Source organism: Hippichthys cyanospilos, chromosome 4, assembly GCF_059441005.1.
Source record: "Hippichthys cyanospilos isolate Australia breed blue-spotted pipefish chromosome 4, RoL_Hcya_1.0, whole genome shotgun sequence".
NCBI classification, from domain to species: Eukaryota; Metazoa; Chordata; class Actinopteri; order Syngnathiformes; family Syngnathidae; genus Hippichthys; species Hippichthys cyanospilos.
The window spans coordinates 18,006,159-18,033,203 of record NC_142372.1 but is presented as its reverse complement, the minus strand read 5'-3'; the positions used below and the strand labels follow the sequence as shown (position 1 = coordinate 18,033,203).

The window sequence follows — 27,045 nt, the reverse complement described above, 5'->3', positions numbered from 1 at the left end:
CAAAGGACGCTTGCTGTCCATCAGCACATCAGACCTCTTTTCTTCTTCACAATCAAATACGAGAGTGTGTGCGCGCGCACGCGGCTGTGTGCGCTTGTGCGAGCTCAACTTCAAAGAAAAGTGCGCATACACTCAGTGACAATGACGAATGCATTGCAAACAAACACAAGGCTCCTCAAGCCTGTCGCCTGAGCGCTTCACAAATCCAAGTGAACGGAAGATAAGGCGGCGTGTGGATGGGGGTGACAAAACTCAACCGGCACTGCTAAACCTATTCATGGAGCTCCCTCTGTTGGATGGACGACGAGTTAAGCATTAAGCACATGCCAAGGAAATACATCGATATGTGTATAAATTGTTCTTTTTTGGGGAGGGGATATTACAGTTATTTGGCCATTTCCAGGTCTACAAAAATCTCCATAATTCATTTGATGAGTAAGTTATTTCTCACGACCAGTTAACGACCAGTCACAGCTCATCTGCTTGGTCATGTGACGTTCGTAAGCCGCGCCACAAATGGTCATTACATGAGCCTTAAGCAAATGTGGTGTCAGTTTTAGTCAAGAGCAAGTGGGAATTTGGGTTTTTTTTTGGCATTGTATTTGTACAAGAATTAATTATGGCCAAAATGATAACAATTTACCGCTGAAAATGGCTTAATATGTGTACTATCCCTACTGTATAAGAAATTGTTCTTATGTCACTCACTAGACCAGGTCTTTTAGAGGCATACATAGACAAACTCACACATACTACAGTAAAACATGAAGTGGCGGCAAATAATATTATTTTTTTGTGAGGGACTCATTGGAAAAATAATTGATTCTAAAAAAAAAAAAAAGTATCAAATAGCTACAGTCTTAGTGGGCTTCCTCTCGTGATACGTGAAGAAAATCACTGTCTGTATAGTTAAATATAATTTCATTCAACCTTTTTTGTTTCAGAGCACTTATTTTGGCACAATTTCTATTTAATTTTGTATGTGCAGTACTTTACAGTTTATAATTATTAAAGTCATTGTTTATTCCCATAATTAAGTGCAGTTTGAACTAGGTGTGATTTTACATTGGCTTACAATATTAATAAATGAACCCAAACCCTTAGGTTCCCCGACGATGGTGCTGTACTGTGTTTTCTATTTTCTAGGTGGTCCTCGGTGTCCAAAGTAGCCCCACTAGTGGTGGCAAAGGGAGGTGCATCTCGCCGGGCCTCTGGCATGGAGTGGGAGGCGGCAACCTGTAGCGAGCATCATCGCTTCTCCTCTCTCCTCTCGTTATGTGTTTATTGTGTGGAAGGAGCACCTAACGTGACGAGGGGAAATGGAGAGTGAATGCCGAAGGAAGTGGAAGGCGAGATTTGCCCTGAGGCGAGACATCTTGAAGGAGTTTCTGGCGGAGTTTCTGGGGATATTTGTCCTGATAGTGAGTAGCTGTCCCGTCTGCCTGTATGCACCTGTCATTCAGCTTAAAACGCCGCTTTAAGGCTGCTAATTAGGTGTCTCTCGAGCTCTCCTGGGACTCTGCTGTCTGTCACATACTAGCGAGACATGTAGCACGCACTTTGATGAGGAACAACATCTTCAGCATCATAGTCAGTTTTTAAATGTCCTTACATTGAATATATTTGTGAGCTTTTGCCCCACTTCTCTTCACCTCCACCTGTCACCTCCTAAGTTCAATGACTGTGACCCATTAGTGCAGCCTTTTTATGTGTGGATGACTGCTCTCCCTTTGTTTTGTGAAAACTAAGTGGGGGGATTCTTTATTTTGCTCAGACAAATTGTTGCTGGCAGTTGAAGGCTGTTGTTGGACAAGGGGCTAGTGTTAAGGCTGCCTATAATTGGAATGGTGAAAAAAAAAAGAAAAACAAACGAGCGGCTTCTCATCCCTGTGTGTCTCGCAGCTCTTTGGATGCGGTTCAGTGGCTCAGGCTGTCCTGAGCAAGGGGGCTCTGGGGGAGCCCCTGTCAATCCACCTTGGCTTCACTCTGGGACTGATGATGGCCGCCTATGTCGCAGGAGGGGTTTCAGGTAAACCCGAGTTTGCGTTCATATCCTAAAACAGTAGTGGAGGGGAATCATATGGCTGCTGTTGATGCTACTGAAAACCTACTTGAAAAATGTAAAAGTGACACAAGCAGGATTATCGGGCATCATCCTTAAAAACATTTGAATTATGAATTATGAATATCTGTGGAACAGATATAAGCAGCATAACAGATAAGCCAGCGCTGTTACATTTGTTAACATAATAGACCTACCTCTCAGCATCTGACACATTTTCAGTCCCATGTTGCAAACCTTTAATGACAGAAGGTTTAATTAACCTGTCTATTAATCTTTAATTAAAGTCAAGATAAAAAATTCTCTATTCAATAACAAGTTCTGAGCGGCCCCAGTTGCATCTGTTTTGATCCAGCACTGTGGCGGCCATTTTTTTACTCCCTGTTGACTAAAAATGACACACAGCTCCTCAGGGTTCAGGCAACGACCAATCACGGCTCAGCGTGTAAATGGCAAAGTCAGAAAACGGATGCCGCATGATTGCTTGTCACCTGAGCCCTGAAATACTTTGATGTCATTTTCAGTCGACAGCAAGCGGCAAAATGGCCACCACTGAGATAGATAAATGATGCTTAATTCATGTTCCACATAGTTGATGGCAAGTGTAGTGGCAAAATGGCTGCCGCTTTAATTTGGTACTTCTGCCTATCATACTTGAACATATCTTGCCTAACATTCTCAAAAATTTCCTGTTTAAAGTCACTTGCATGATATGGGAATGCCCTCCTTAGGAAATGTTTCATGTAAAGTGTATGGGAATCTGTACAAGTGATATTGTGACGAAAGTATGTTATTGAAATCCCTGAAAACTGTTTGGAGGACAATCCATAATATGCCTTCTTAAAACTTTGTCATATTGTTGTCTAGTGATTATTCCTACATGAACTGCCCCCCCCCCCCAAAAAAAAAGTATCACCCGCTTCAGAATTGAATATCAAAATGTTCTATTACAGTACTCATAGCCCTTCTTCGCAGCGATATTAAAATATCCTGAAATATAATACCTTAAAAATGATTGTTGGCTCGCAAAACATCAATAACGAACATCATTAATTTTTAAACCGTATTTAGAGTGAATATGAAAGGATTTAATGTGCGGGTTTTATCAATGCACATCATTTCCTTCACTCAGAGACAGCACATCTTAAATCGAAGCGGAGAAGACATCGTTACAGCTTGCAGTACAATTTTGGATTGCAACTTTCAAAAGTTAGTGGGGCAAGAACTCACACATGAAAAAGCTCAAACAATTTGTCCCTTTCCATGGCTACAAATACCGAATAAAGTAAATCAAATCAATAATGAATACCACATTGACAGTTGCCAGAAGGCACAGTCATAATAATAACTAATAAATAAGGTTAAACGTTTGTCTCATAAGGGCCAAAGGTGAACTGGAGCCTATCCCAGTTGACTATGGGTGAAAAGAGGATGTGGTTTCATTGGATGGATGGATGGATGGATGGATGGACGGATGGACGGATGGACGGATGGACGGACGGAAGGAAGGACGGACGGATGGACGGACAGAAGGATGGCAGACAAACTTCTTTTGCTGACCAAGATCTGATTGGGATACAGACAAACCTAATGTAAGGATTTGACTGGAAGACGCTTGTGCTGTCTCGTTGCTTTCTCAATGGTTAATGAGAGTTGTAGTGGTAAGGCTTGAGAGGACAAGGAGGTTAATATATGGAAAGATTCTGCTGCATGACTGGGCCATTGGGCCCCGGGGTCCACAGCGCAGTGGGAAGCTTCTGTGGGACGACATGTCTGAAGATGATCATAGGTATTGGACTAATGAGCTTTACTGGGGCATGGGTTTCCAGAGAGGAAGGTAGGGGGGTGGGGGGTCAGGTGTGAGCAGCCCGCCTTTCAAGGTTTCCCTGGCGGGGAGGCCCCGTCGCCCAAGAAAATACAATTGTCTTCGCTTTGTAGTCCCCCGTTTTGGAGGGCGGCGGAGCACAAGTGTGACACATCCTGGTCACTCTAATGACCCGCGCTCTACGTGTGCCTTAAGCCGCTTCAGCCAGATTATGTCACATGCAATTGGGCCCGCTGCGTCTGGCTGCTTTGTCGCGCCCGGTGTTTGTGAACAGGATGGGGACATGAACAATGGCCGCATGCTTGATACCCCCCAGCGGTGTCACCACAGAAAGGTCAAAATGGAGATCCCAGAGTGTTAAATAAATGAGCCCACACTGTCAGCACAGGCCCACAACATTTTGATGGTATGTTGTTCACTACGATTTTGGGGGGGTGACGGTGGTGAAAGGAGTGGCTATCCGCAGCTCCACCGGCAGACAAGAAATTTTCAGATGGCCGCTTTGCTTCCTTTTGTAATTTGGTAGCCGAGGAAACCAAGTACCGATCGAGACGACGCTTCCTGGGTCAGGAATGGTCAGGAGATCCTTTTTATAAGGTCTCAGAGAGAATTACTTCTCTAATTCTAAATTTTAGGGATGGTATGCTCATGTTTTTTTGCACCTGAGTTGTTTCGAGTATTGACGATAGTGAGTCTGGCCGGATTCCTTGGCAGTGCATGAAGAAAAAAGACTCTATATAGTGTATTCAAATAGCTTTGCAGATTTTATGTGGTTCATGGGATTGCTGTACCTGACGCAAATGTCCCAATGTGACCGTGTAAGCAAAACATATGTGCGCACTCCGTCCCTCTTTTTCTGGCCGGTAAAAGGTGCTGGCCACTGAGGTGCACAACGCTGCCCAGCAGATGTGCACACTGCTGCTGTGAGCCACTGCCACTCACCTGAAAATTACGTGATCATCCTCAAGGGATAGGGATCGAACCATGCTCCGAATAGCCAAAGTGAAGTCATTCCCGCCACTACTAAAAAAAGTTTATAATGTACCGTAAAAGGATGCCGCAGAATAGTGCTAATGGACTACTCTAAAGAAAGTTGCTCAAGTCACCTCAACAGTTCTTGGCACCAAGATTGCACCAGCTGGCGCCAGCGCAGCACTAACTGTATTTCTTTGACCTGAGCAATCAAACAACAAGGAACGGTGGAGATGTTGAAAAATAAATCTGTAAATCTAGTTTTCCAACCTATCCAGTTTTTGAAGTCACAGAAGTATGCCCCTTTTAAGTCAGAGCAATGATTGTGTGCTATGTGGCTCCGTTAGGAGCCCACGTGAACCCAGCCGTCACCCTGGCTATGGTGATGCTCGGCAAGATATCCTGGAAGAAGTTTCCCGTATATGTGGCAGCGCAGTTTTTGGGGGCCTTTGCTGGAGCCTGCTGCGTCTACATGTTGAATTATGGTGAGTGAACAGGGTCAAGTGTCGTATTTGTGAACCATTCTTGTGTAGTGATGCTAAATGCATCAATCACAGTCAACGGGTCGATCATGAAGGTTGTATTGGTAGATCGTGTGATATTGCAAAAAAAAAAAAACAAACAAACGAAAGAACAAAACAGACTAAAGAAAACTGCTAACTGCAGATACACATATGGAAGAGGTTATACATGGTGTGCATACTGTGTGGTGAAGCCATGCTATGCTTGGCATTTCATTTTCAATCTCAATGATACTGAGACGTTGCTCTCAGTAAAACGATAAAAGTCAATTTACTTTTTGTTTCCTGCAAATATAAAAATAATAATAATAATACCTGGACAATTATGCAATTAGACTATTGATATCTTCCTGAAATTGTTGTATTCACTTTAACAGTTCTACTGTTCAGATTTGAACATGTGACATTTCCTAACAGTGATTTCCTCCATATATTTGTGATTTGCATTTTCAAACAGCTTTTTGACTGCATGTGCTCTTTTTGTAGATGCTTTAATGAACTACAGCAATGGAGAATTTATCGTTACTGGAGAGAACGCCACAGCTGGTATATTTGCTTCTTATCCTGCAAAACATCTCTCTGCGCTAAATGGATTCCTCGACCAGGTAACAACTAAACATAAAGATGGACAGACAGACAGACAGACAGACAGACAGACAGACAGACAGACAGACAGATAGATAGATAGATAGATAGATAGATAGATAGATAGATAGATAGATAGATAGATAGATAGATAGATAGATAGATAGATAGATAGATAGATAGATAGATAGATAGATAGATAGATAGATAGATAGATAGATAGATAGATAGATAGATAGATAGGCAGGCAGGCAGGCTCATGGTCTGTGAGTGCTCGTGGTTTCCACATGGAATAATTAATGATGACGAAGGCAAACAATGTGACGTAACACTGACTCGTAGTGTATGTAAAAGCTACTGGAGCATGTAAAGATGCTTGAGAGCATACATGGACTCATGGGCATAAATGTTAACGTTGATGTGACTTGTTTCTCTGCTGAGTGAACAATTCCGCACAATGCTGAAAATAGATATCACGTGGCCTGGATATGTTCGGAATATGTGGGTTGCAACATTAAAGGCACGGACGATTTTTCACCACATAGTTTGATTTTTTTCTAATTTAGTTTTGCTTAGTTTAAAGCTGCGTCACAAAGCAGTGTAACGAGGAAGCGATGTAGTAAGCTTAAAGCAAACCACAAAGGTGATCGCAGTTTGAGAGAATTTATGAGTTTTGGTTTGGGGTTACAATGTATTGACCACTTTTTTGCTGGGTCAGGTGGCAGGAAGCGCTGCATTGATCCTGTGCATCCTGGCCATAACGGACTCGAGGAACATCGGCGCCCCCAAAGGCATGGAGCCCCTTTGCATCGGCCTGATCATCTTGGCCATCGCCGTGTCCATGGGCTTGAACTGTGGCTATCCCATCAACCCCGCACGAGACCTCAGCCCGCGACTCTTCACCGCCGTGGCCGGATGGGGATGGGATGTCTTCAGGTAATTTGAATCGAGAACATGTTGTGAATACCTTGACTCCTTAGTATATTTTGTTGTTTGTATTTTTCTAATCAAAACGCTCTTAATCTCTTCCACCCATTCAAAAATAACGCAGCCATTTTTGTTTGTATATTTTTGATTCAGGGGACCTACGTGGTACTGTAAAATACTGTATCAATCCAATTCATGGGTAGTCTTGAGTAGTCTAGTCGTGATACCGATGCCCATTACTGATACCATGAATATTTTTGATACACAAGAATGCATTATGAAGAGCGATACCAATTTGAAAAAATGCAAAAACCATTACTTGGTATCAGTACTCATCTATCCTTGCTAATATCTTACTAAAACTCTATAAGAAAATATGTCTTAACACATAAGTAGGAAAGAATTTCCCGAATAACTCTTGTGTTGCACAGTGTGATTGTGAATGCATCAAAACTGTAATGTGGGTTCAGCCAGACCTCTTAAGAACAGATGCATATCTTACATTGCCTTTATTCTATGATCAACAACGCTATACGTGACCTGGATAAACGTCGTTTTTCATTGCGATCCAAAACTCAGAAGACCCCGATGAATAAGTCGGCCTTGCTCCACATAAAGTGAGCGGTGTGTCCGAGCCAAAACGCACATTAGGACAACAAAAGGAAAATGAAAGTGACGAGATGGCCATTACCCCCACTGTATCTGCAGTATCGTATCACAAAGTATATGACTACTGGCATCGATAAGTACACACACACGAGATTCTGGATTTTCCGGAACCGTGCTTAATCCTATGTGAACCACGACAGTATGTGACAAATTGAAGTAAAAGTGAAGCAGCATTGTGGCCGTGGCTCACCGCTTGATGACACTCCCACAATGCATTATTGCACGTCCCTCATGAGAAGCAGAATTCACAGCCACGTCTCTTCCTTCCCGACTCTCTTTGTTATGAATATTTCAAAGAGCACTCGTGTATATTCTGAATTTTGAAATTGTACTGTGGCATTCATTGCCGCTCATGGAATTCATTTGCCTGCCCGCGATATAAAATATTCAATGATTTTGTCTCTGAAAGGATGCCAAAGTGGCTTGACCCGGTAGTCAGATCCGACTTCAAACTACTGCAACTTTTTTGACTTCGCTTGATCACAGTCCACTACTGTACACGGGACATATTGCCTTCAGAACGTTTCCCTCGGTCCTCGTGGAAATTTAGTCGGCTTTTATACATATACGAGATGAAGCAATTTCTGGGGAAATTGCTTGTGAGTGCTGAAAGCCGAATGAAAAATTATGCAAGCATGTGCAATGATACGCATTGGAATCATGGGACAAAATTGAATGATTTTGAATGATATAGAATGATACTGAACAATGTGGAACCGTGGATTGCAAAGGAATGTAGAAAAGTGTTTTTCATTTTACTCTGAATTTTGGAGGAAGCAATTTCACCAGGGACGAACAGTTTGATATTGGAACGGTTTGAATCGGTCAAAACATTTGGACATTTGAGGGGAAAAAAAGATGAAAATATTGTTTTTATTTTTAAAGTGAAAAAATGTGGTAGAGATAAGCTAAACAGTCAGAATTTAGAACATTTGAATGGGTCAAACAATGTGCAAACTAGAGTGGAAAAACAATAATTAAAATGTGAACATTTTGAAACAGTTTTGTCCAAATATTTGGGAAATTAAGGGTCTTTGGGAATGAGAAAAAATGAGAAGGGAAGTGGAGAAGGGAAGAAATACACTCCGAAGGGAGTGTATTGTTAGAATGTGTTGAATTTGAAAGATGAGACTTGTGGGCAAGAAATGTAGGACTATTTGAAGTATGACCAAAACCACCTTTGCCTGGATGACTAATGAATTTTGTTGGTGAAAAGTCAAAAATATGCTTGTGAAAAGTAAGACATTTTTGCAAAGCAGGAACTGTGGAAATGTTGAAACTTGATCACAAGGTTAACTGACTGAGCTGAGCATTTATGATTTCAAATGGGAACACGTTTTTGGAGTTGTCATCAGGAACGAACGGGGATTTGGTGGGGGCTGAATAACGTAGGAAAACTGTGAAAGTTATAAAAGAGAAAAATAATAGCATTGGAAGCATGGAATTTTGGAATATGCTGATGTCGGAATGGTTTGTTCGGTCATGAAAGGTAGAACAAAAATGAATGCCAAATTATAGTGGGAAAAATGACATAAAGGTAAAATAACATGTGTTAATACTTTTAGCATTCACACAATAATGCACTACAACGACTAGTAGAAAACACCAATAATTTTTGGTTCTTTAAAAACATAATGCCTTTGAGGGAATAATATTTCTGAGCCAATAGACCCTCACTGACGTTTTCTTCTTTAGCTGCTGTCCATCCATTTTTAATGAAGGTAGCATAAAATGCATTTAAAGGACAGGGTGCAAACAATATTGGTACAAAATGCTAAAGTGCAACATTTCTTGTAACTCCTTTTTTGTGCGGTTGTTTTTTGGGCCTAAAATATTTTCTGTCTCAAGTGTGCGGATCATATTGATCAGATAGTAAAGTCTCCTGGGCAGCACAGCTAAGCTTGAATTCCCGTTAAGATAAAGTCACTGGAAAATTGGACCGGATTCATCTGGACTCATTTAATGGATGACATGCTTGTCTGTCAGTGATTCAGTTGCACCAGACTTTCTAAAACCCCGTTGGCAATGTTCCACAGCGGCGCTTTGAAGTGACAATAATAATGTAGTGTAAAAAGTTTCCAGGTCATGTGGCTTCTTCATCCGAATGAAGTCGGCACTTCTTTTGATGCAACAAATGAGAGATTAACAACAAAAACACCGCAAAACGTTCGCAGTGCTTTATTTTCCCCCCATTTTATGTTACAGCATTGTTTTTAAATGAATTTAATTCATTCTCTTCTTTTTCACCTCACAATTCTACACATAACACCATATTGCGCCGATGCGAAATTTACCTTTTTGAGATTTTTGCCAATTTATTTGAAGAATAACTAGAACCATCCAAAGGTTTAGGGACACCTTTTGATTTTTTTGATTGTCTAAAAAAAAGTATTGAATTGTAGATCATTCTTAAATCATCGACATTAAGGATAAATATTGATGGAATTATTTGAAAAAAAAAAGAATCAAAACAGAACATATTTTATAAATGTAGACTCTTCAAGGCCTTGTGTGTCCATGTTAATCACCATATGGCTTAAGCACTTCAAAAATATGCTCATATTGACGCATGCATAAGCTCTACTTTTAGTAAAACATATGTGCATTTAATCTTATATCTAATCCGCGTTTAATCTTATATTTAATCCGTCCGCCCATTTTCCTCCATTTTCGGCGGGTTCACGGGGGCAGCAACTCACGCAAAGAAGGCCAGCGCTTGGTCCCAGATGCCCGAGCCACCTCATTTGCCTTTCCCCAATGACCGCGCTTATCATTCGATTTCTAAGGGATGGAGATATTGTGGAATAAATTCATCCAATTATTCTCCATTTAAGTATTACTAAATGAGGAGTAAATATTCAAGTTTTTTTTTTTCTTTTTGGCCTTGTCCTTTGTTACTGTTGTTCACAACACTAAAAACAAGGGCCCCATTTCCATAAATTGTGCGTGCTGTGTACATTATGAGACGGTGCCAATGTCATCTGAATGAACAAAAAACTTTCTGAGTAATGGAAATGCAATTGAAAAAAAGATTTTGTCTTTAAAATAAAAAAAAACAGCACTTAAGACTGAAACTACATTTTCTATTAATAGAGCTAACCAAAAATAGTTACAAATGGCCTTCTTTTTTATAGTTTTACATTATTTTCATACATGATTTATCATACTTGATTTTATGTCCCGGTACTTTACTTAATTACAGAATATTTATTGTCATTCTTAAAATTACTGCAAACTAATTGAATATGAAATACATACGGTAAGTCAAATTAAAAACTAACTCTGAAAAAATCCCAAACTAACCCTGGATAGTGGATGTTTGTCACACTTGGCTGGATAGATTTGCTCTTTCAGACTATGATATCATCCTTCGCCATATCACAGTTCACTTTTTTGGTCTCACTTTAACGTGGACTTTTTCAAAATATATTGATATTTTTTCAAAGGACAACACAATTTTACGTCAAAGATTTTTTCGCATTATTTTGTGGTAATCATTCTCCCACACTGACTAATGATGTGAATCCGAACATTTCCAGAAGAATCGCTTATATGGGGGAAAAAAACATCCATGTGTGTCATATATGATTAGTCTTATGTTAAACATCTTATTGTATGTTTTACATTCAAGTGTCCAACATCAGCAGAAGAAACTTACAGTATGTAATATTGACTGGAAAAATATGGCCATTCCTAGTTTAGATTTTATTTGGCATTCCTGCCCTGGTTTGATGATTGAAAGTTACTTGCTAGAGTTTTTTTTTTTTTTTTTAACTAAATATGTACTTCCACGTACTCCAGGATTTATTCGTAGCACTACTTCTGACTTTTACTATTATTATATTATTGTAAAAGCACTTTGTGGACACACAATGCATTTTATGCAAAAATATTTCCAATCAAGGCAGGGGATTTCTTGATCCCCAGTGTCCTGGACAGATCACTCTAAATGAGGCGGTACATAAGTGGATAATCCATTGGCATGTCGCCTGTCGACAGCATAAGACTTCCTGGGAGCCTCCAGGACAGACTAGAGAGCCTCACCGCCCCACCCCTCGAGGATCTTGTTCACTTTTGTTTAAATTTGGAATAAACCAGCTTCTTTCTTCACCCGCTGTGCTACAATGCTAATCACTCGAATAGAAAGTCAGCCAAATGACAGCGAGGAAAAATGCAGCAGACGCACTAGAGCAGCTTATTAGAAGACTTTACTTTAATCGGGGATAAGGCAAGGACCTGCAACGGTCCACATTGACATCAACGTTCATGCGCGGGTCTGGAAGTGGGTAGGGTTTCATCTATGATCACATGAACAATGCATTTTCACGGCCAAGACCAAAATGAGTATCTATGGAGTTGCTTTGTGATTAAACGCATTTATTGGAAATGCGTAAGTCAGTAGTCAAATCTGTGGATATTTTAGTATTGTTGAGGTGCTTTTGTCTTCAGTGAGTCAATGATCATATTTTTACATTCATTCAATGAATTCATATGCATGCATTCATTACTTTGTATGGTTGGGTACCCCTGGGGGCAACTCCAGGGGGTACTCAAGAGTTTAAATAAAACCAACAAACATGCAAAAATCACTTAAAAATAATTATTGAATTAATTCAATGTATCAGGGAAATTTGCATTCATAAAGCAGATTTTATGTTCGGTATGTTATTCAATTTAATTATTTAAAAAAAAAACAGATTCTGCCCCATACTAGAATGGTTCGACCAAACTTATCACATGCCACCTCTCGTTGTATGTCAAGTTAGTGATTTATTTTTTGTGACCAGATCTCTTCTCCCAAAAGAGGACACTTCAAGTTCAATATTTTTCTGTGGACAAATTTTTTTGTCTAATTATTTCTTTTTTAGAACAGCTCTGACACTTGATGTTTGATTTTTGATTTTTGTGAACAGATCTCTACTGTAATCCCAATGGAGGACTTCTAATATTTAAGATATTTCTGTGGACAAATGTTTATTTATAATTATTTATTTTCGAGAGCAGGCCTGACATTTTATGTTGATTTTTTTTGTGAACAAATATTTATTAACAGTGAAGTTATTTTTTGATAACAGATCTCTTCTATAATCCAAAACAGGACACTTTACGTTGATTATGTTTAGGAGGTTCTAAGGTTGAATTAATCAATCATTGATGGCACGTTTAAAATCGTTTATTTTTAACCCAAAAATTATTCGGGCAGATTAAGGGGTACTTGGCTGAAAACATTTCCCAAGGGGTGCGTCACTGAAAAAAGGCTGAGAGCCACTGTCCTAGATCATGATATTTTTCCCCATGATATATGCTTATAAATTGCATCTTGTCATTTCTTATTACATATGAGTTGTATGGTACTGATAATTCCAACCGGGAAGTTAAAGGTCTTGTTTACCGAAACCACTTCTCTCACAGTGTGGCTGCCCCGCCCCTTCCATGACGTCATTCGATGCAGAAACATCCATCCAGCCGTCATAATCTTGACCCTCTTATCCTCACAAGGGTTGCTAGAGCCTACCCCAGCCAAGTGACTAAAGGAGCCAAAACAGGCACTTACTGACATTAAAATGCCTAACAGTATCAAGTTACTACACTAAGAGCCATTCCTCTTATCAAATCGGTCCTGTGGAAAACCAATATTCATAAACAACAACAGTTCCGCCCGTGGGGGAATTCTTTTCTACTGACATTGATTATCTGGCTGTGTGCACACATTTTCACCACTTTGCATTTTCTACAGTAAAACATTTGCTATTTACTTGGCCGACTCAGTGCAACACCTCTCCTCCTCAGATCCTGAAAATTAAACTAAAAGACGTGTGTGCTTATTCTTGCAAAGGTGGTATGCGGTCTCACCATCATCATCAGCCATTGTACAATGTAATACGGTTAAAATCTCCCAAAGGTTGAGCCCTTTAACAATGTACTTTGTAATATTCTTGGCAAATGCAAAGAGACTGTGGACATCCTGTAATATAAAACTATTCTCATCAGGAACTATATAACAAATTTAATTGTGAGTCAATCTTGTGATTTTGTTATTAATTTAGCTAAAGCTAAATGCTATCTTGACAGATCAAGGGTGCTAAACTGGCCAAGGCACTCATCATGATCCAATCTTTTATGCTTGGTTTTGCCAGTGTCGTAAAATGTGTGTTCCCTGCCCCACGCGACTTGGCTGCTCTTATCTCAAAAAAATTATGAAATATTTCCACTCACCCCGAACAATGCCAGTCACGGAGTAGACTTTGCGATTTGGTGCATTAGTATTTCTATTGATGTTTGAGATGTCCTACTGTGTGAATGCTCCTTCAACACATATACTTTTCTTTGTTTCGTCACGATGCTATCTCAGCCAAGTGACTTTTGCATGTTGTTATCGTTTCAAATGGTTTTTTTTGTTCATTTTACTCTCAGTTATTTTCACAGAATTCAAGGATACTGCAGTGCAGTCATTCTCAAACATTATGGACTAAGTATCACATAAAAAATATACTGAGCGATCCTAGTACCGCAATAATGACCATTGTTAAACCGCTGTAGTGAAGTCGATCTAGTGATTAAAATCAATAGAATTGGTCTGTGTTCACATCAATGTGTTTTTTGCTTGCAGGGCTGGAGGTTGCTGGTGGTGGATCCCCGTGTTCGGACCTATGGTTGGTGGCGCAGTGGGAGCTGCTATTTACTTCCTTTTCATCGAGCTGCACCATGCCGAACCCAAACAACAAGAAGAGAACAACGGTCAGCAAAAGTATGAAATTATAACTTTGTCTTAGAACCAAATATGGTAACAAAAAGAATCGGCTCTTTGCCAAGCTGTAGATGAACTCAGTTTTTTTGCCCAACCAATCATTGAAATACGACAATTACAAAGTGCTTTTAAAAATAATTTACTAAATGGCACAGGTATATTGTTATTATTCACTTTTTATTTGAATATTTTTTAATTACGATGCTGTATTTGAACTACCAAGTAGAGGGAAATTGTTTATAAAATACACACACACACACACACACACACACACACAAATATTAAATACTTTTTTTTGACTGAGTAGTTATCAATACATTTAGGTAAATATTATTTAGACAAAATGGAGCATACAGTATATTAGGATATTATTGTAACATCAGTTTAGAGGGAAAATGTACTTGCATGTGATCTATGTACGTACTGTATATAAATGTGTGGAGATATATACATAGATACAGTATATATACATATATATATATATATATATATATATATATATATATATATATATATATATATATATATATATATATATATATATATATATATATATATATATATATATATATATACATATATATATATATATATATATATATATATATATATATATATATATATATATATATATATATATATATATATATATATATATATAAATATATATATGTATTTATTCCACAGAACCAGGCTTATATCAGTGAAAATGATAATTGGGATATTGATATGTTCTCATTTTAAACATAATTCCCTTTAAACTTATGCATAAGGAGGTAAAATTCACTAAGTTACAGTAATTTGAATGTTGCCAAGTTGAAATCCCCAGTTTTGAGAAAAACACATTTTTAAAGTTTTGGCACATTCATTGTCTACTGATCTCTTATTTTTTTGGCTTCTGGAAAATGAAAATCAAGACATTTGTATTTTTCTCACTGAGTCAAATCTAAAATCCCCGACATATGCCTGGTTTTGTCAGAACACACATACACACACCCTTTCAAAACAGCATGGTCTTTAAATATACTTTAAATATACTGTTGTTATTCTGATTATTACATATATAACTAAATATTTATAAATATGTATATACGGTTATCTAAGGTACAGCGGAACCTCCACACTATTCCTTCCCATGTTGTCTCCCAAGTTGTGGTCTTTTTAATGTGATTTTTGTCAAGAAGAAATAATGCAGTCAAGTTGTCTGGTCCATCATACCAAGTGTGTAGGTAATGTTTAAGTAAAATTGTTGCCTAGCATTTTTAACTGTCATACTCACGCAAAGAAACACAATTACACAAACACTCATCGATGAAATACACAATGGAGTGAACCTCATTTCTCATATACAAATAAAAATACATCAACAGCAAAATGTACCGGTAATTAAAATTCTGAAACTGTGTTTCACGTATTAAAAATATGTGTATGATATTTCCTATAGTTGCGAGTCTGCCCTTTGTGGCCTCATAAAATGCACATACCATTAACTCTCCTAACTGCGTTTAGAGAAGCTAATCTAATTACTGTCAAATAAAACTACGGTAAAGTACAAGTACTTACCCTGTGTGACATTTTTTGGCATTGCTGAGATGAATTATATTGGTAATGTTGGACTGTAAAATTTAATGAGCCCTGTGAAGGTTCCATTCTATACGAAAGCATTATAATAATTATTTTTCAGTAATATTGACTTCTTTTTTTTTTTGCATGTTATATAATTAATTATATTGATCATGTTGGACTGAAAAATGTCATGTGCCCTGTGGAGGTTTCATTGTATACGAAAGCATTACAATCATTATTTTTCAGTTCTATTTTGCATGTGTTCAAAGCTGTGTCAGTAGTTGGAGTTGTTTCCTCATTTTTTTTTCCTTATTTTAAGAAACCCCCGCCTTAAATGACTCTATGCATGTCCATTCTTTTGTACTCAAGCGCCCGCAAGCTATAAAGTCAAAGTGACACTTAAATGTTTGGTGTTGTATTGCTACAGTGTCATTAAAAAGCCTGTAACACTGTAATTGTTTACATGTAGAAACTTAAATTGTAGTGTAAGAAAGTAATAAAAAACTTAAATGTGGATTTACTTGACACTGCATGGTTATGAATTAATCTGTGTGTGTTCTTTTTTTTTTTTGCAAAGGAGTTGACATATAAAATTATTTTTTATTTTATTGTACGTGCAAGTCCAGTATTTCAAATAAAACTGAGGTGGAAGCATATAAAAATAGACTACATTGTTGTTTTGCTGATCTCTAATGTCAGTAATAATGGGCAGCATGATTTCTAAATATGTGCATTAATGGATAATTGAATAAAGAGTCAAGTTTTAAAGTTCATATTTAATGAGTGTCGTACAGTAATGGCGCTGTAATGATTTCCTATACGGGAGGTTAAAAGCTTGTTTGGGAAGCTGCCTAATATACTTCTGAAGTCTTAATTACCCTCCAGTGCTTTTGGCTCAGTCTAAATATTCACAGAGGAATACAAGGTCAAAATATTCTATATATTCTAAATTTATTCTAAATGATCGCCATGTCAAGTCATCTGTTTGTTTTTTTTAAAATGTCGACGGTGCAATATGTTTCAAAACAAGACCCTATATAGCAATGCAATCAACACATTTGACCAAAACCATTAAAACAAAACAACCACCATGAATCAATAGGTGTTTTGTTTTGTTTTTTTTTAAGAAATGGCCAGGCTTTAGACCGGTGTGATGTTTGAATGAATGCTACCATTTGGGGTTCATTGGGAGTTGATGGGGAGCTATCTAGATGTTGGATGACTTAAAAAAAAAAACAATCTCAATAATTTCAAACCACTACCCACACAAAGAAAATTTTTACGGTAGAGAAAAGCAGTAACCACCATTGTACAACAGATAATACAGTATGTCTGCTCCGGTTTATTCTTTTTCTTCATATTTGTTCACTTGTATATAGGGAAAAATCATTATCTGTTGCATTAATTTGCTGAACATCTAATCCGATCATTTATTCCGACCCGAGCTCACTTTCAACTAAATGTAACTCCAGACTGGAAAGAGCATGAACTTTGGAAGTGCCCTTATTTGTTTGCATTTTGATCCATCCCTACTTGATTTTGGCACCCATGGATGCACAGAGGTACGAGAGTAAATACCTGCAAAAATCACAAATACATGTGATTGCAATGCATGTACAAGAGCAATATAAATATTGAAAACAGTCTATTTCCAGAATGAATAGAAAATACTGTTGGTAGAAACTAGTCTTCTAAGAAGTTTTGTAGTGCTGAATACATCTTGGAGATTATACTGAATACTGTGAAACTACTAAGCAAGTACTGGAAGTTGGAAGTGGCTCATGGGTCATATTACATTATATCAGAAGCTCTCCCCACTGTTTGGGTATTTCACAACCTGTTCGATCCCTCCGTCCTGGCCTGAGCCAATCAACACGGGTCCAGTGCCCCTTATCCATATGCAGCCAGCTGTGGGCCTCACGCGTATGTTCTCTACTGTACTTCTCACGCTGTTAGTCCACATGACCACAAATCGGCCCATCTGACACAAACAACCAGAGAAAAAGGATCTCATTATCAGACTTGACTGGGACACCTGGAGGAATGATGAGCTGCTGTGACATCTTTTCTGTGCTCAAACTCCTGTGCTGTCTGCTGCTAATGTGCCGCGCCGTCGATGGAAGGAAAATGAGAGGAAATCCAGTAGGTGAGTGACACGAGAACTTCACGAGCTCCAAAATCAGTCAAGTGAAAGACAGACAAATCAACAGTAAACTTGTATACTGTAAACTTGGAAACTACTTGCGTGGATGTAAGAGTAACATCTAATCAGCACAGGCCACTAACAAATATTAATGCATTTTTGAGCAAAACAATAGGCTACATCTCTTGATAGTAAATGATAGATTTCTGAAGCGTTCAAAAAAACTTGAATAATTTACAGCAATCCAGCGGTTGGTAATCACTAATCTTGACATGGTAAAACAGTATATATATTTAATTTAGAATACGAATATCCTGTTTATTTCAATGGAAATTTAGGTTGAGCAAAATACTTGAGGAAATTCTTCCTAGGTATTGGTGTATTAAGTGATTGTGAATTAGTGGTAATCTGAAATGTTTCTTTCTTCACCTATTTGAAAAAAAAAAAGCACAAAAAAAATGTATACATAAATAAATAAACGCTACTGTTAATTTCTGTATTTCCACATTTGCAATCAAGTCACTAATCTAATACACTGTGATGTCTTTGCTGAATATACGCTGAAGAGTTCTGGCCAGCTCACAACAATAATAAGTCACTTGAATTGTTTGTTTTCATTTCATCACAGTGTTATTGTTTAACTAACTGAGCCTGCCTCTTATGTCTGATAAGTCTGTCTGTTACCTTTGAAGCACTTTAAATACTGGATGTCTGAACTGTAGCATTAGCAATAATGCTAGTGCTAATGCGGCACGAGGGTTTGGTGCACAAACAGCAGAAAGAGATGATAAGGTGTTATCCAGAGCAGCTGTCCTTTTACAGTACCTCACAACACCTTGTCATGCTGTAAAGTATAGCTGTGACTTTACTGTTAAGAAAATAAACTAAAAATAGATCAACATGCAACCATCTAAAGACACACTGGGCCCACGTGTCAAGTTCTTTTATCCATCTATTCATCCATCCATACATCCAGCTATCCATCCATCCATCCATCAATCCATCCATGCTACCCAGTCTGCCACAGCGCCTCCAATTTATTCCTTTTATTTGTTCATTTATTCATTTGTTTATTTATTTTTGGGGATAAGCGAAAATAGATGGATGGATGGAAATGTTTCTGATTGCGGTAGAGTGGCAGAGTAGTAGAATGACGAGCATATTAGCCACCCTTTTATATTCCCCACTGCAAGTGCCGTTTCGGGACAACTGCCTTACATTACTGTAAAACATTTCTGCACACTAGTGAGACAACTTGAATACACTAGTTGGACAATACATGTCACTCGTGTAAAATAAACTAGCTGGGCCTAGTAAAGTTAGTAGTGCACTTAAAAAAGCAACGTTCAGCAACTGTTGATTATTTTTTACAGCATTTATACAAGTATACAGCTCAATACAAAACAGAAAAAAATGTGCATCAAATGGCCTGAAATTAAAAAAAAAAAAAAAAAAAGATAATGACATGACAAAAACAAAGCCTTTTGCCTGGCATCGCCTCATGTCCTCTCCAAGGGGAATCCGCCCCACTATTTGAGAAGCACTGTACTAGCGCAATGAATTATTTTGTCAGCTTGATTGAAAGGCCGTAAGCTAGTGCATAAACACTCAAGAAGCTTTCCATTCATTTTAACGTTTAATCAATATCTTTGGTACGCAGATTCATGTCTACATACAAGTACACTCATTATCTGCTCTAATCAGACAACTCTGGCATACCAGTAGGGCAACAGTGTTATTTGCCACGGAAAACTGCAATCGTTGAAAACCAAATGACTTTATGAAATTCTTCGGGTTGACATTGCGGTCTCAACTAATTCAGCACATTTACCTGACTAGTTGTCCTACTAGTATTCAGAAACGTTACATAATAGAGGGGAAAAAATCAATACACACAAAACACAATTAGTTCGAGTTAGGCAACCTGTTGCATTGGTTAAGGTTAGGCTTTGGATCTAGGAAACCTGTTATGTCAATGGGATATCAGCATGTGCATTCTCCCCAAGATGTGGCCTTTCCCGGTGACAAGTGGGCCCCTCTGAAGGCGAAAGAGCCCCATGTCAGCAGCTCAGTCTTCCGGCTGTTGGTGGCAGGGGAGGACACCTGCACGCTGGAGCCGGCGCAGCTGCACGGCCTCTCGTCCTGCGGCTTCAACGCCACTAATCCCCTCATCATCATCACTCACGGGTGGTCGGTAAGGTCACTCTGCGGGCCGGCTCGCTGTGAAGCGTGACGAGGAACGACTCACCGCGGCTACACCTGCTCTGTTTAATGAGGGCTTTCTCAAAAAGGCCTCAGTGCCGACTTTGGATTGGGTTATCCATGTAACAGCTAGTTTTATTGGCGGCTTTGAGAATCTGGAATAATTTGTCACCCAATTAATAACTACATTACAGTGGCTGAAGAGGGCTAACGCGCTGCAACTGACAGAATATCAACAAAAACACAGAAAATGTTAAAGAAGCGAACAAAAAAATGGCAAGCGAAAATGCAAACACATGTTACAAGTAAAAAAATGCCAAATAAAGCAAACATTTAAAGACCACAGAGTAAAAAAAAAAAAAAAAAAAGATTCTATCACTTAAATGAAAAGACAATTTACAACAATACTAATGCAAAAATAACACAGATTTTTCGCGTTTGCTTTGTTGTTATTTTGCTTCCATTTTTTTGTCATTAAATGTTGTTGCTGCACTTTTTTATGTGTTTGAATTTTTCCTAGGAGTTGTTTTCTTTTCTTTTTGTGCATTCCTATGTATGTAGCTTTCTGCTGCTTGGAATATGCTTGGCCCCTTCAGCCACTGAACAAAATGAGGGAAACCGCAATATTAGAAACAGCGAGATAAAGTCCAATTCTAAATGCTTGGAAACTGCAACCACAGTAATCTGCATGTACACACGATTTTGGGTGCCGGTGCCCAATCCAAAGACGGGCAGCCATCAGAAAAAATACACATGCATTAGAGAAGCAAAGTGTAAAATATGTATGTTTTGTATATATCTATACTTGGTCATAATATTAACATTAGCACTAAAAGTTATTGTCTTCAGAAGCAACACGGAGAAGATGGTTTGTCTTGCGATGTTTGGTCAGATGGATGGCATGATGGAGAGCTGGGTGAGGAGATTGGCCTCTGTCCTCAAGACTCATCTGCGAGACGTCAACGTGGTGATGACCGACTGGCTGTCCCTTGCTTACCAGCACTACCCCAAAGCGGTGCACAGCACGCGCACGGTTGGAAAAGACATAGCGCATCTGTTGTCCTCACTCAAGGTACCAAAATGGGTTTTTCACAGCTGGTTGACAATCTTGCACACTAGTAGGACAGTCTGAACAATAAAACTGGACTTTTCTTATCAACCTATATATTTTCTATCTCTTCTCTGGACATGTCTGAACCATCTCAGTATGGCCTCTCTGACTTTATCTCCAAAACCTCTAGCATGTGCTGTGCTTCTGATGTATTCATTTTTGATCCAAGCCATCCTGGTCACTCCCAAAGAGAACCTCAGCATCTTCTTCTCCGCTACCTCCAGCTCTGCCTGTCTTTTCCTCACTGGCGCTGTTTCCAGGCCAAATAGCATTGCTGGTCTCACCACATTTTCGCACACCTTTCCTTTCGTTTTAGCTGAAAGTCTTCACACCTGAAAATTTTCCCCACCTGTTTCAGCCTGACTGCATATGTTCTCCAAACTCTCCATTGTTCTGGACTGTTGACCACCGTCTTTATCTCTTCTCCCTGTATCGTCACTCTTCCACTTGAGTCCCTCTCATTCACACACATATACTATGTTTTACTGCCCTCATTTCCAGGGCAAACCTCCACCGCTCTAGCTTCCCCTCTACCTGTTCCCTACTCTCACTGCAGATCACAATTTGCAAATATCATAGTCCATAGAGATTTCCCTCGAAGCACATTTGTCAGCCTGTCCATCACAGTAGCGAATGAATAGTGGCTCAGAGCTGATCCCTCAAGTGGTCCCACGCCCATCTTTTGTCATGCCTGCAGCACATCTCACCACTGTCTTACTGTCCTCGTACATATCCTGCATGAAACCATACTGCTGCTCACAAATGCTCACTTCTCCCCTAAGTCTAGCTTCAACTTCTCTTTCCCCTGGCTTCATAGCATGGCTCATCTTGGACTCGATTGAGTCAATACAAATATTTTGGCAAATGGCCAATGGTCCAATGGCCAAGTCTGAGACGCTTCCGAGTCAAATGGCAAGGAGTGTGTTTGTAGTGAATGCAAAATGTATAGAAGGTCTCTGCTCATGAGTCAAACCTATGAGTGGGTATTTCGGTCCTACCAGGAGGTTGGACCTAGCAGTGTTACCAGTGCAGCATGGTAGTTTATTAGTGAAATAGTTTCACGTACTTGTAGGCTAAATGACTAAACAGTCATCAAAAAAAGTAAAAAGTTACAGAAAGATTTAGTACGTGAGTTCCTTTGGCGTTCTACTGGTGCACTTTATAGTCTCACTAATGATGACAACGAGCTACTTGGACAAAGACCTTAAGTCGGGTGTCAAGCATTTTTTTTTTTTTCGCTTATTATAAATATTACTGTTTGATATTTCTACACACTAGTAAGACAATTTCATGTTATTGCTGCAGTGAAACTGCCAGTGAGCATGTTGGGTGTGACAAGTCCAGGAGGATTGAGTTAGTCTTACCCACAAATTGGATCTTATTCTGCATTCTGGTGAGCTTACTTGTATGGCCTAGTTGTGTGCAAGTATGCCAAAAGTTAAACAATTTTAGTTGAAAAAAAAACTTGCTAGAATAAACACCAAACTCATCTATGGACCTTAAGTTAGAGATCTAGGATATGGAATAAATGCTGAAATAGCTTCTTGGATGTGCAATTTTGTTTGCACCGCTGACGCCAACTTTTTAATGACTGTGAGTACTAATGATAGTAAGTAGTAATAGAATTCTATTCCTCTCACTCTCACAGGAGCACTTTGACTATTCATTCCAGAAGGTTCATTTGATTGGTTATAGCCTGGGCGCTCACATCTCTGGGTTTGCAGGAAGCTATCTTAAAGGGTCAGGACAAATTGGAAGAATTACTGGTGAGTTTGAAGTGGAAATTTGAAGAATGTGTTGACGCACACAGCAATTCTTGGTGACCTTTGACATTTACGCAGGCCTGGATCCCGCCGGGCCCTTATTTGAAGGCATGTCGCCAGCGGACAGGCTGTCGCCAGACGACGCCGAGTTCGTGGATGCCGTTCACACTTTCACCCACCAGCGTTTGGGCCTCAGTGTGGGCATCAAGCAAGCTGTGGCCCACTATGACTTTTATCCCAATGGTGGGGACTTCCAACCTGGGTGCCACCTGCACAACATCTACGAGCACGTCTCCCAGTACGGCCTTCTTGGTGAGCATCTTGCACTACAAACGTACAGATCAAAACACCAGGTAAATGTGCTGTGTTTTTGGATGCAGCACCAGAGGTTTCGGAGGTTCCATTAAGTCATTGGCAAAATGACCATAAAATTCTAATGGCACATGCAAAGTGCAAACACTTTGAAACACACACACACACACACACACACTCTCTCTCTCCCTTTTATCAGCACATGCGCAGACATAAGAAGTGATGAACAAACCTAAATATTTTATTGAATTTCAAAAAACCTTCAGGCTTTTAATAGGAAGAAAAAAAATACAATTGAAACAAAAATCAAGAAAAGTGTTGGCTGGCTCCAACTAATGTTGTGTTTGAATGTGATTGGTTGTTTTTAGGACACAGGCACATCTATGATATAAGTAGCAGTAGATGTGGACCTTTGTCACATTGTTGAAGTTATTGATGTTTAGTTCATTTTAGAAATGCATCGGTCAAATTGATCCAAAAAATTAGTTAAATTTGATCAATCCAATCGGTGAGTATGTGTCCAGCCATCTTTTTTTTTTTGCTTAAAACAGCAAAATCTAGAATGGCAGTGTTTTCAAGCAATCTAAACTGGTGATTGGTCCAATGACTATAAAAATAAAAACTCACACTGGATCTTGTGTAGACAAACATCCATTTGCATCTATGGACAGTTCAGACTGTTCGCTTTACTGACCGTGTAGGTCTTGGGATGTTGTGAGGAAACTAAAGCATCCATAAAGGAACTGTTGAAGCCCAGATTCAGACCTTAAATGTATGTTTTGGTAAGCGGACACGCTAACCAGTCAGTCAGAGTACCACAGAGGTTTAATTGCATAATATGTGTTGATTGTTTGGCTAACAGTTAGCCGCTATCCAATCAAATTGGTAGTCCCATAACCAACCGAATTCTGATCAATTTATTGGTTGGTGTGTCTGAAATTTCCTCAACCAACTAGATTGGTTAAAAAATAAAAAGATCCGATTTTAGAGCACTGTTGTTCGATGGACAAAGTTTTGACGTCATTTATCTTGGTCTAATTTTTTCACATAGAACCCGATCATTGAAAGGGACGTGCAAGCAAGTTATAGCCACGGTGCAAGATAAAAAAATAGTATTGAAAAAAAAACAATGAATAATGTTAAGATTGTTAAAAGCTTTTCAGAATAATAACATGGCAATCTCGCTGTAGTTTTTTCATCTTCCAAATGAAATATTTTGATGCGCGGTATGTGTAAAGGCAAACGTCAGCCCGAGACGAAGCCATGCGTCGCATGCTCCTCTACTGCTCTGTCATAACATTGTTTTTTCTTAATTAGTGCCACCACCTCAAAACAGAGATTCGAGGAGCCTGGATGCGCTGAGCCCGTTCATCTATGCTAGTGTTGACAGTTTCTCCCTGTGTGCGTTGGAGCAGATGAATTTAATTCCCTCCAGCTGAGTGCCGGTGGCTCACCGATTGGTGGTGTTTTAGTGCCTCAAAAGGCATCCGCATAAAATGACCGCAAGCATCACATTAAAGCATCTGTCAAGCTCGAGATTTAATTAGCAACATGTGCCTTTCCTTCCTGTGCTTGATTCGACTGTCTGAGGCGAGCTGCCTCCAGGCTACGCAGTCACGTGATGACTTGAAAGGGGACGGGACAACGCCAACGTGTGACAGGTGTCAGCCTTGGACAAGAATCATGGTCGTTTACGTACATCTAAATGTCATTATGAAAGCTATTCACAGCCTATCAGTGCCCAAGCCAGATGGGATCACTACCTACAGCCAGTGGGTACTTTGAGCTATCAATTTAGTTGCCAAAAGAAAAATACATTATTTTAATCAAGAAAACCAGTATTCTTTATTTTATTTATTCATTGTACTTTGTGTTGCATCAAACCATCCAGTAAAAATATATTGCTTTTAAATTAAATGCAAAGGACTGTTTTTTGGCTACTATTTAACGGACTTTGTGTTGCTCCAGGGAAACTTGACATATGATCAGCAGTAAAAAACACATTTTATTAATTAGCTAACTGTCTTTCATTTACAATTCATACCTTTAAAAAGACATTCTTAGACTTGTTGTATAATGAAAATGAAATTTAATCAAGTCTCAGGTAACAATCAAGGCTCGTATGTTATCTGGGTTTGTTCATGTGACAATGCAAACTTTGCCATAATGGGTTCTGGCCTAAGCTCTGTGTATGTTATGAGGTTTCAAGGTGACGGCAAGTGGCGAAATGTGTTTTCCAGTGTATTAAGTGTTCATGAAATATCAAATTAAATATTTACAAAATACCTATATACTGCTGAAAATTGCTAATAGTTAATTGGCCACTTAGGAGCAGTATGATGCAGTCAAAGACAAACAATAAAGAAGCATTTCGGAATTGATTCAGTAAAATTTTTAATAATAAATAATAGTTTTCACAGAGGATAAAACATATACGACTGTGATGTCTGCTATGTTTTCTGACGACATGTTTCTGCTGTCAAAAACGTACATTCTTTACCGTCTGTATTTTATATATTTTTAAGTGGATATTTTCTGTCATCTTGTGGCATTGATAGGCTACAGTATAACCACATTTTGCACAATTCTGTAAAGCTGATGTGCCATGTCTTTCATTCTACGCTTCCAGGTTTTGGGCAAACAGCCAAATGCGCCCATGAGCGTTCTGTGCATCTGTTCATGGATTCTGTGCTCAACGAGGACCGTCCAAGCACGGCGTACAGATGCAGCGACAGCCGGGCCTTTGACAGAGGCATGTGTCTGGACTGTCGAAGGAACCGCTGCAACACGTTGGGCTACAACATTAAGAAGGTCCACGCCGGGCAACGCAACAAGAAGCTCTACCTGAAAACACGCTCCAGGATGCCCTTTAAACGTAACACGTTTAGATTTTGTCGACTTGTGTTGCTGCACCCTTTGTTTTCAAATATGCATTGTCCGTTTTACCCATAAAAAGAAAAAGAAAGAAACATGATAAGGAGATTCTGCCTTGATCTTCTTCCTGTGCAGTGTATCACTACCAGTTAAGAATCCAGTTTGCGCATTCCATGCTGAGCATCAAGCCCGCTCTCAGCATCTCCCTGACCGGCACAAAAGAGGAAAGCGGAGCACTCCCCATCGCCTTGTGAGTACCATCGTTCACGCCTGTGAAATGCGCTGCCATGTGTTATTGCACGCAAGACAGCATTTGGAAATGAATAATTCACTCCTGTGTGAAAATCTGCTCAAAGCATCTTCATCAAATTACATGCAGCGTGTTTTAATAATCTACCATTGCTTTACTTCTCCACCCTGCAAGCACCGAGCAAGTTTTAGAGAATAAGACGTACACCTTCCTAATCACCATGGACAAACATTTGGGCGATTTGATGTTGCTAAAGTTCCACTGGGAGGGCTCAGCTCTGTGGAAAAATGTGTGGAACCGAATGCAGACCATCATGCCTTGGGGTGGTCATGACAACAAACTACTGCTGACAGTAGCAAAAATCACTCTCAAAGATGGTGACACACAAGCACGGTATGAAAACTTGTTTAATTCAATCCTAAAAAGGTTTAAATGTTCACGGGTCAATGTGATCCAATGTATCATTATTAAAAGACAATACTAAACTAAAAGTTTCAATGCGTAATAATGTTGAA

At 39.1% G+C, this 27,045-nt stretch overlaps 2 protein-coding genes across 3 annotated transcripts in view; both read left to right on the top strand.

Moving 5' to 3' along the window:
- The first annotated feature begins 1,198 nt into the window (after positions 1-1,198).
- aqp9b (aquaporin 9b) lies at positions 1,199-14,825 on the top strand. Its single transcript, XM_088413282.1, has 6 exons — positions 1,199-1,421; positions 1,903-2,029; positions 5,207-5,344; positions 5,867-5,985; positions 6,684-6,901; positions 14,172-14,825. The coding sequence occupies exons 1-6, from the start codon at positions 1,320-1,322 to the stop codon at positions 14,332-14,334; spliced, it is 867 nt and encodes a 288-aa protein (XP_088269408.1). The 5' UTR covers positions 1,199-1,319; the 3' UTR covers positions 14,335-14,825.
- A 2,958-nt stretch (positions 14,826-17,783) lies between these two features.
- The window catches only part of lipca (lipase, hepatic a), a 16,053-nt gene continuing 6,791 nt past the window's right edge, over positions 17,784-27,045 (top strand). For both annotated transcript variants that reach the window (XM_088412266.1, XM_088412265.1), the window contains exons 1-8: positions 17,784-18,021; positions 20,025-20,212; positions 21,113-21,292; positions 22,980-23,097; positions 23,173-23,406; positions 26,036-26,281; positions 26,416-26,530; positions 26,705-26,923. In XM_088412266.1, coding sequence (XP_088268392.1) covers positions 17,919-18,021; positions 20,025-20,212; positions 21,113-21,292; positions 22,980-23,097; positions 23,173-23,406; positions 26,036-26,281; positions 26,416-26,530; positions 26,705-26,923 — 1,403 coding nt within the window. In that variant the 5' untranslated portion in view covers positions 17,784-17,918. The remainder of the gene's footprint in view (positions 18,022-20,024; positions 20,213-21,112; positions 21,293-22,979; positions 23,098-23,172; positions 23,407-26,035; positions 26,282-26,415; positions 26,531-26,704; positions 26,924-27,045) is intronic.

Coding starts and splice junctions, on each gene's coding strand:
- aqp9b (XM_088413282.1), top strand. CDS start 1,320: ATGGAGAGTGAATGCCGAAGGAAGTGGAAGGCGAGATTTGCCCTGAGG. Junction 1,422..1,902: donor TGGGGATATTTGTCCTGATA/GTGAGTAGCTGT, acceptor TGTGTCTCGCAG/CTCTTTGGATGCGGTTCAGT. Junction 5,345..5,866: donor CGTCTACATGTTGAATTATG/GTGAGTGAACAG, acceptor CTCTTTTTGTAG/ATGCTTTAATGAACTACAGC.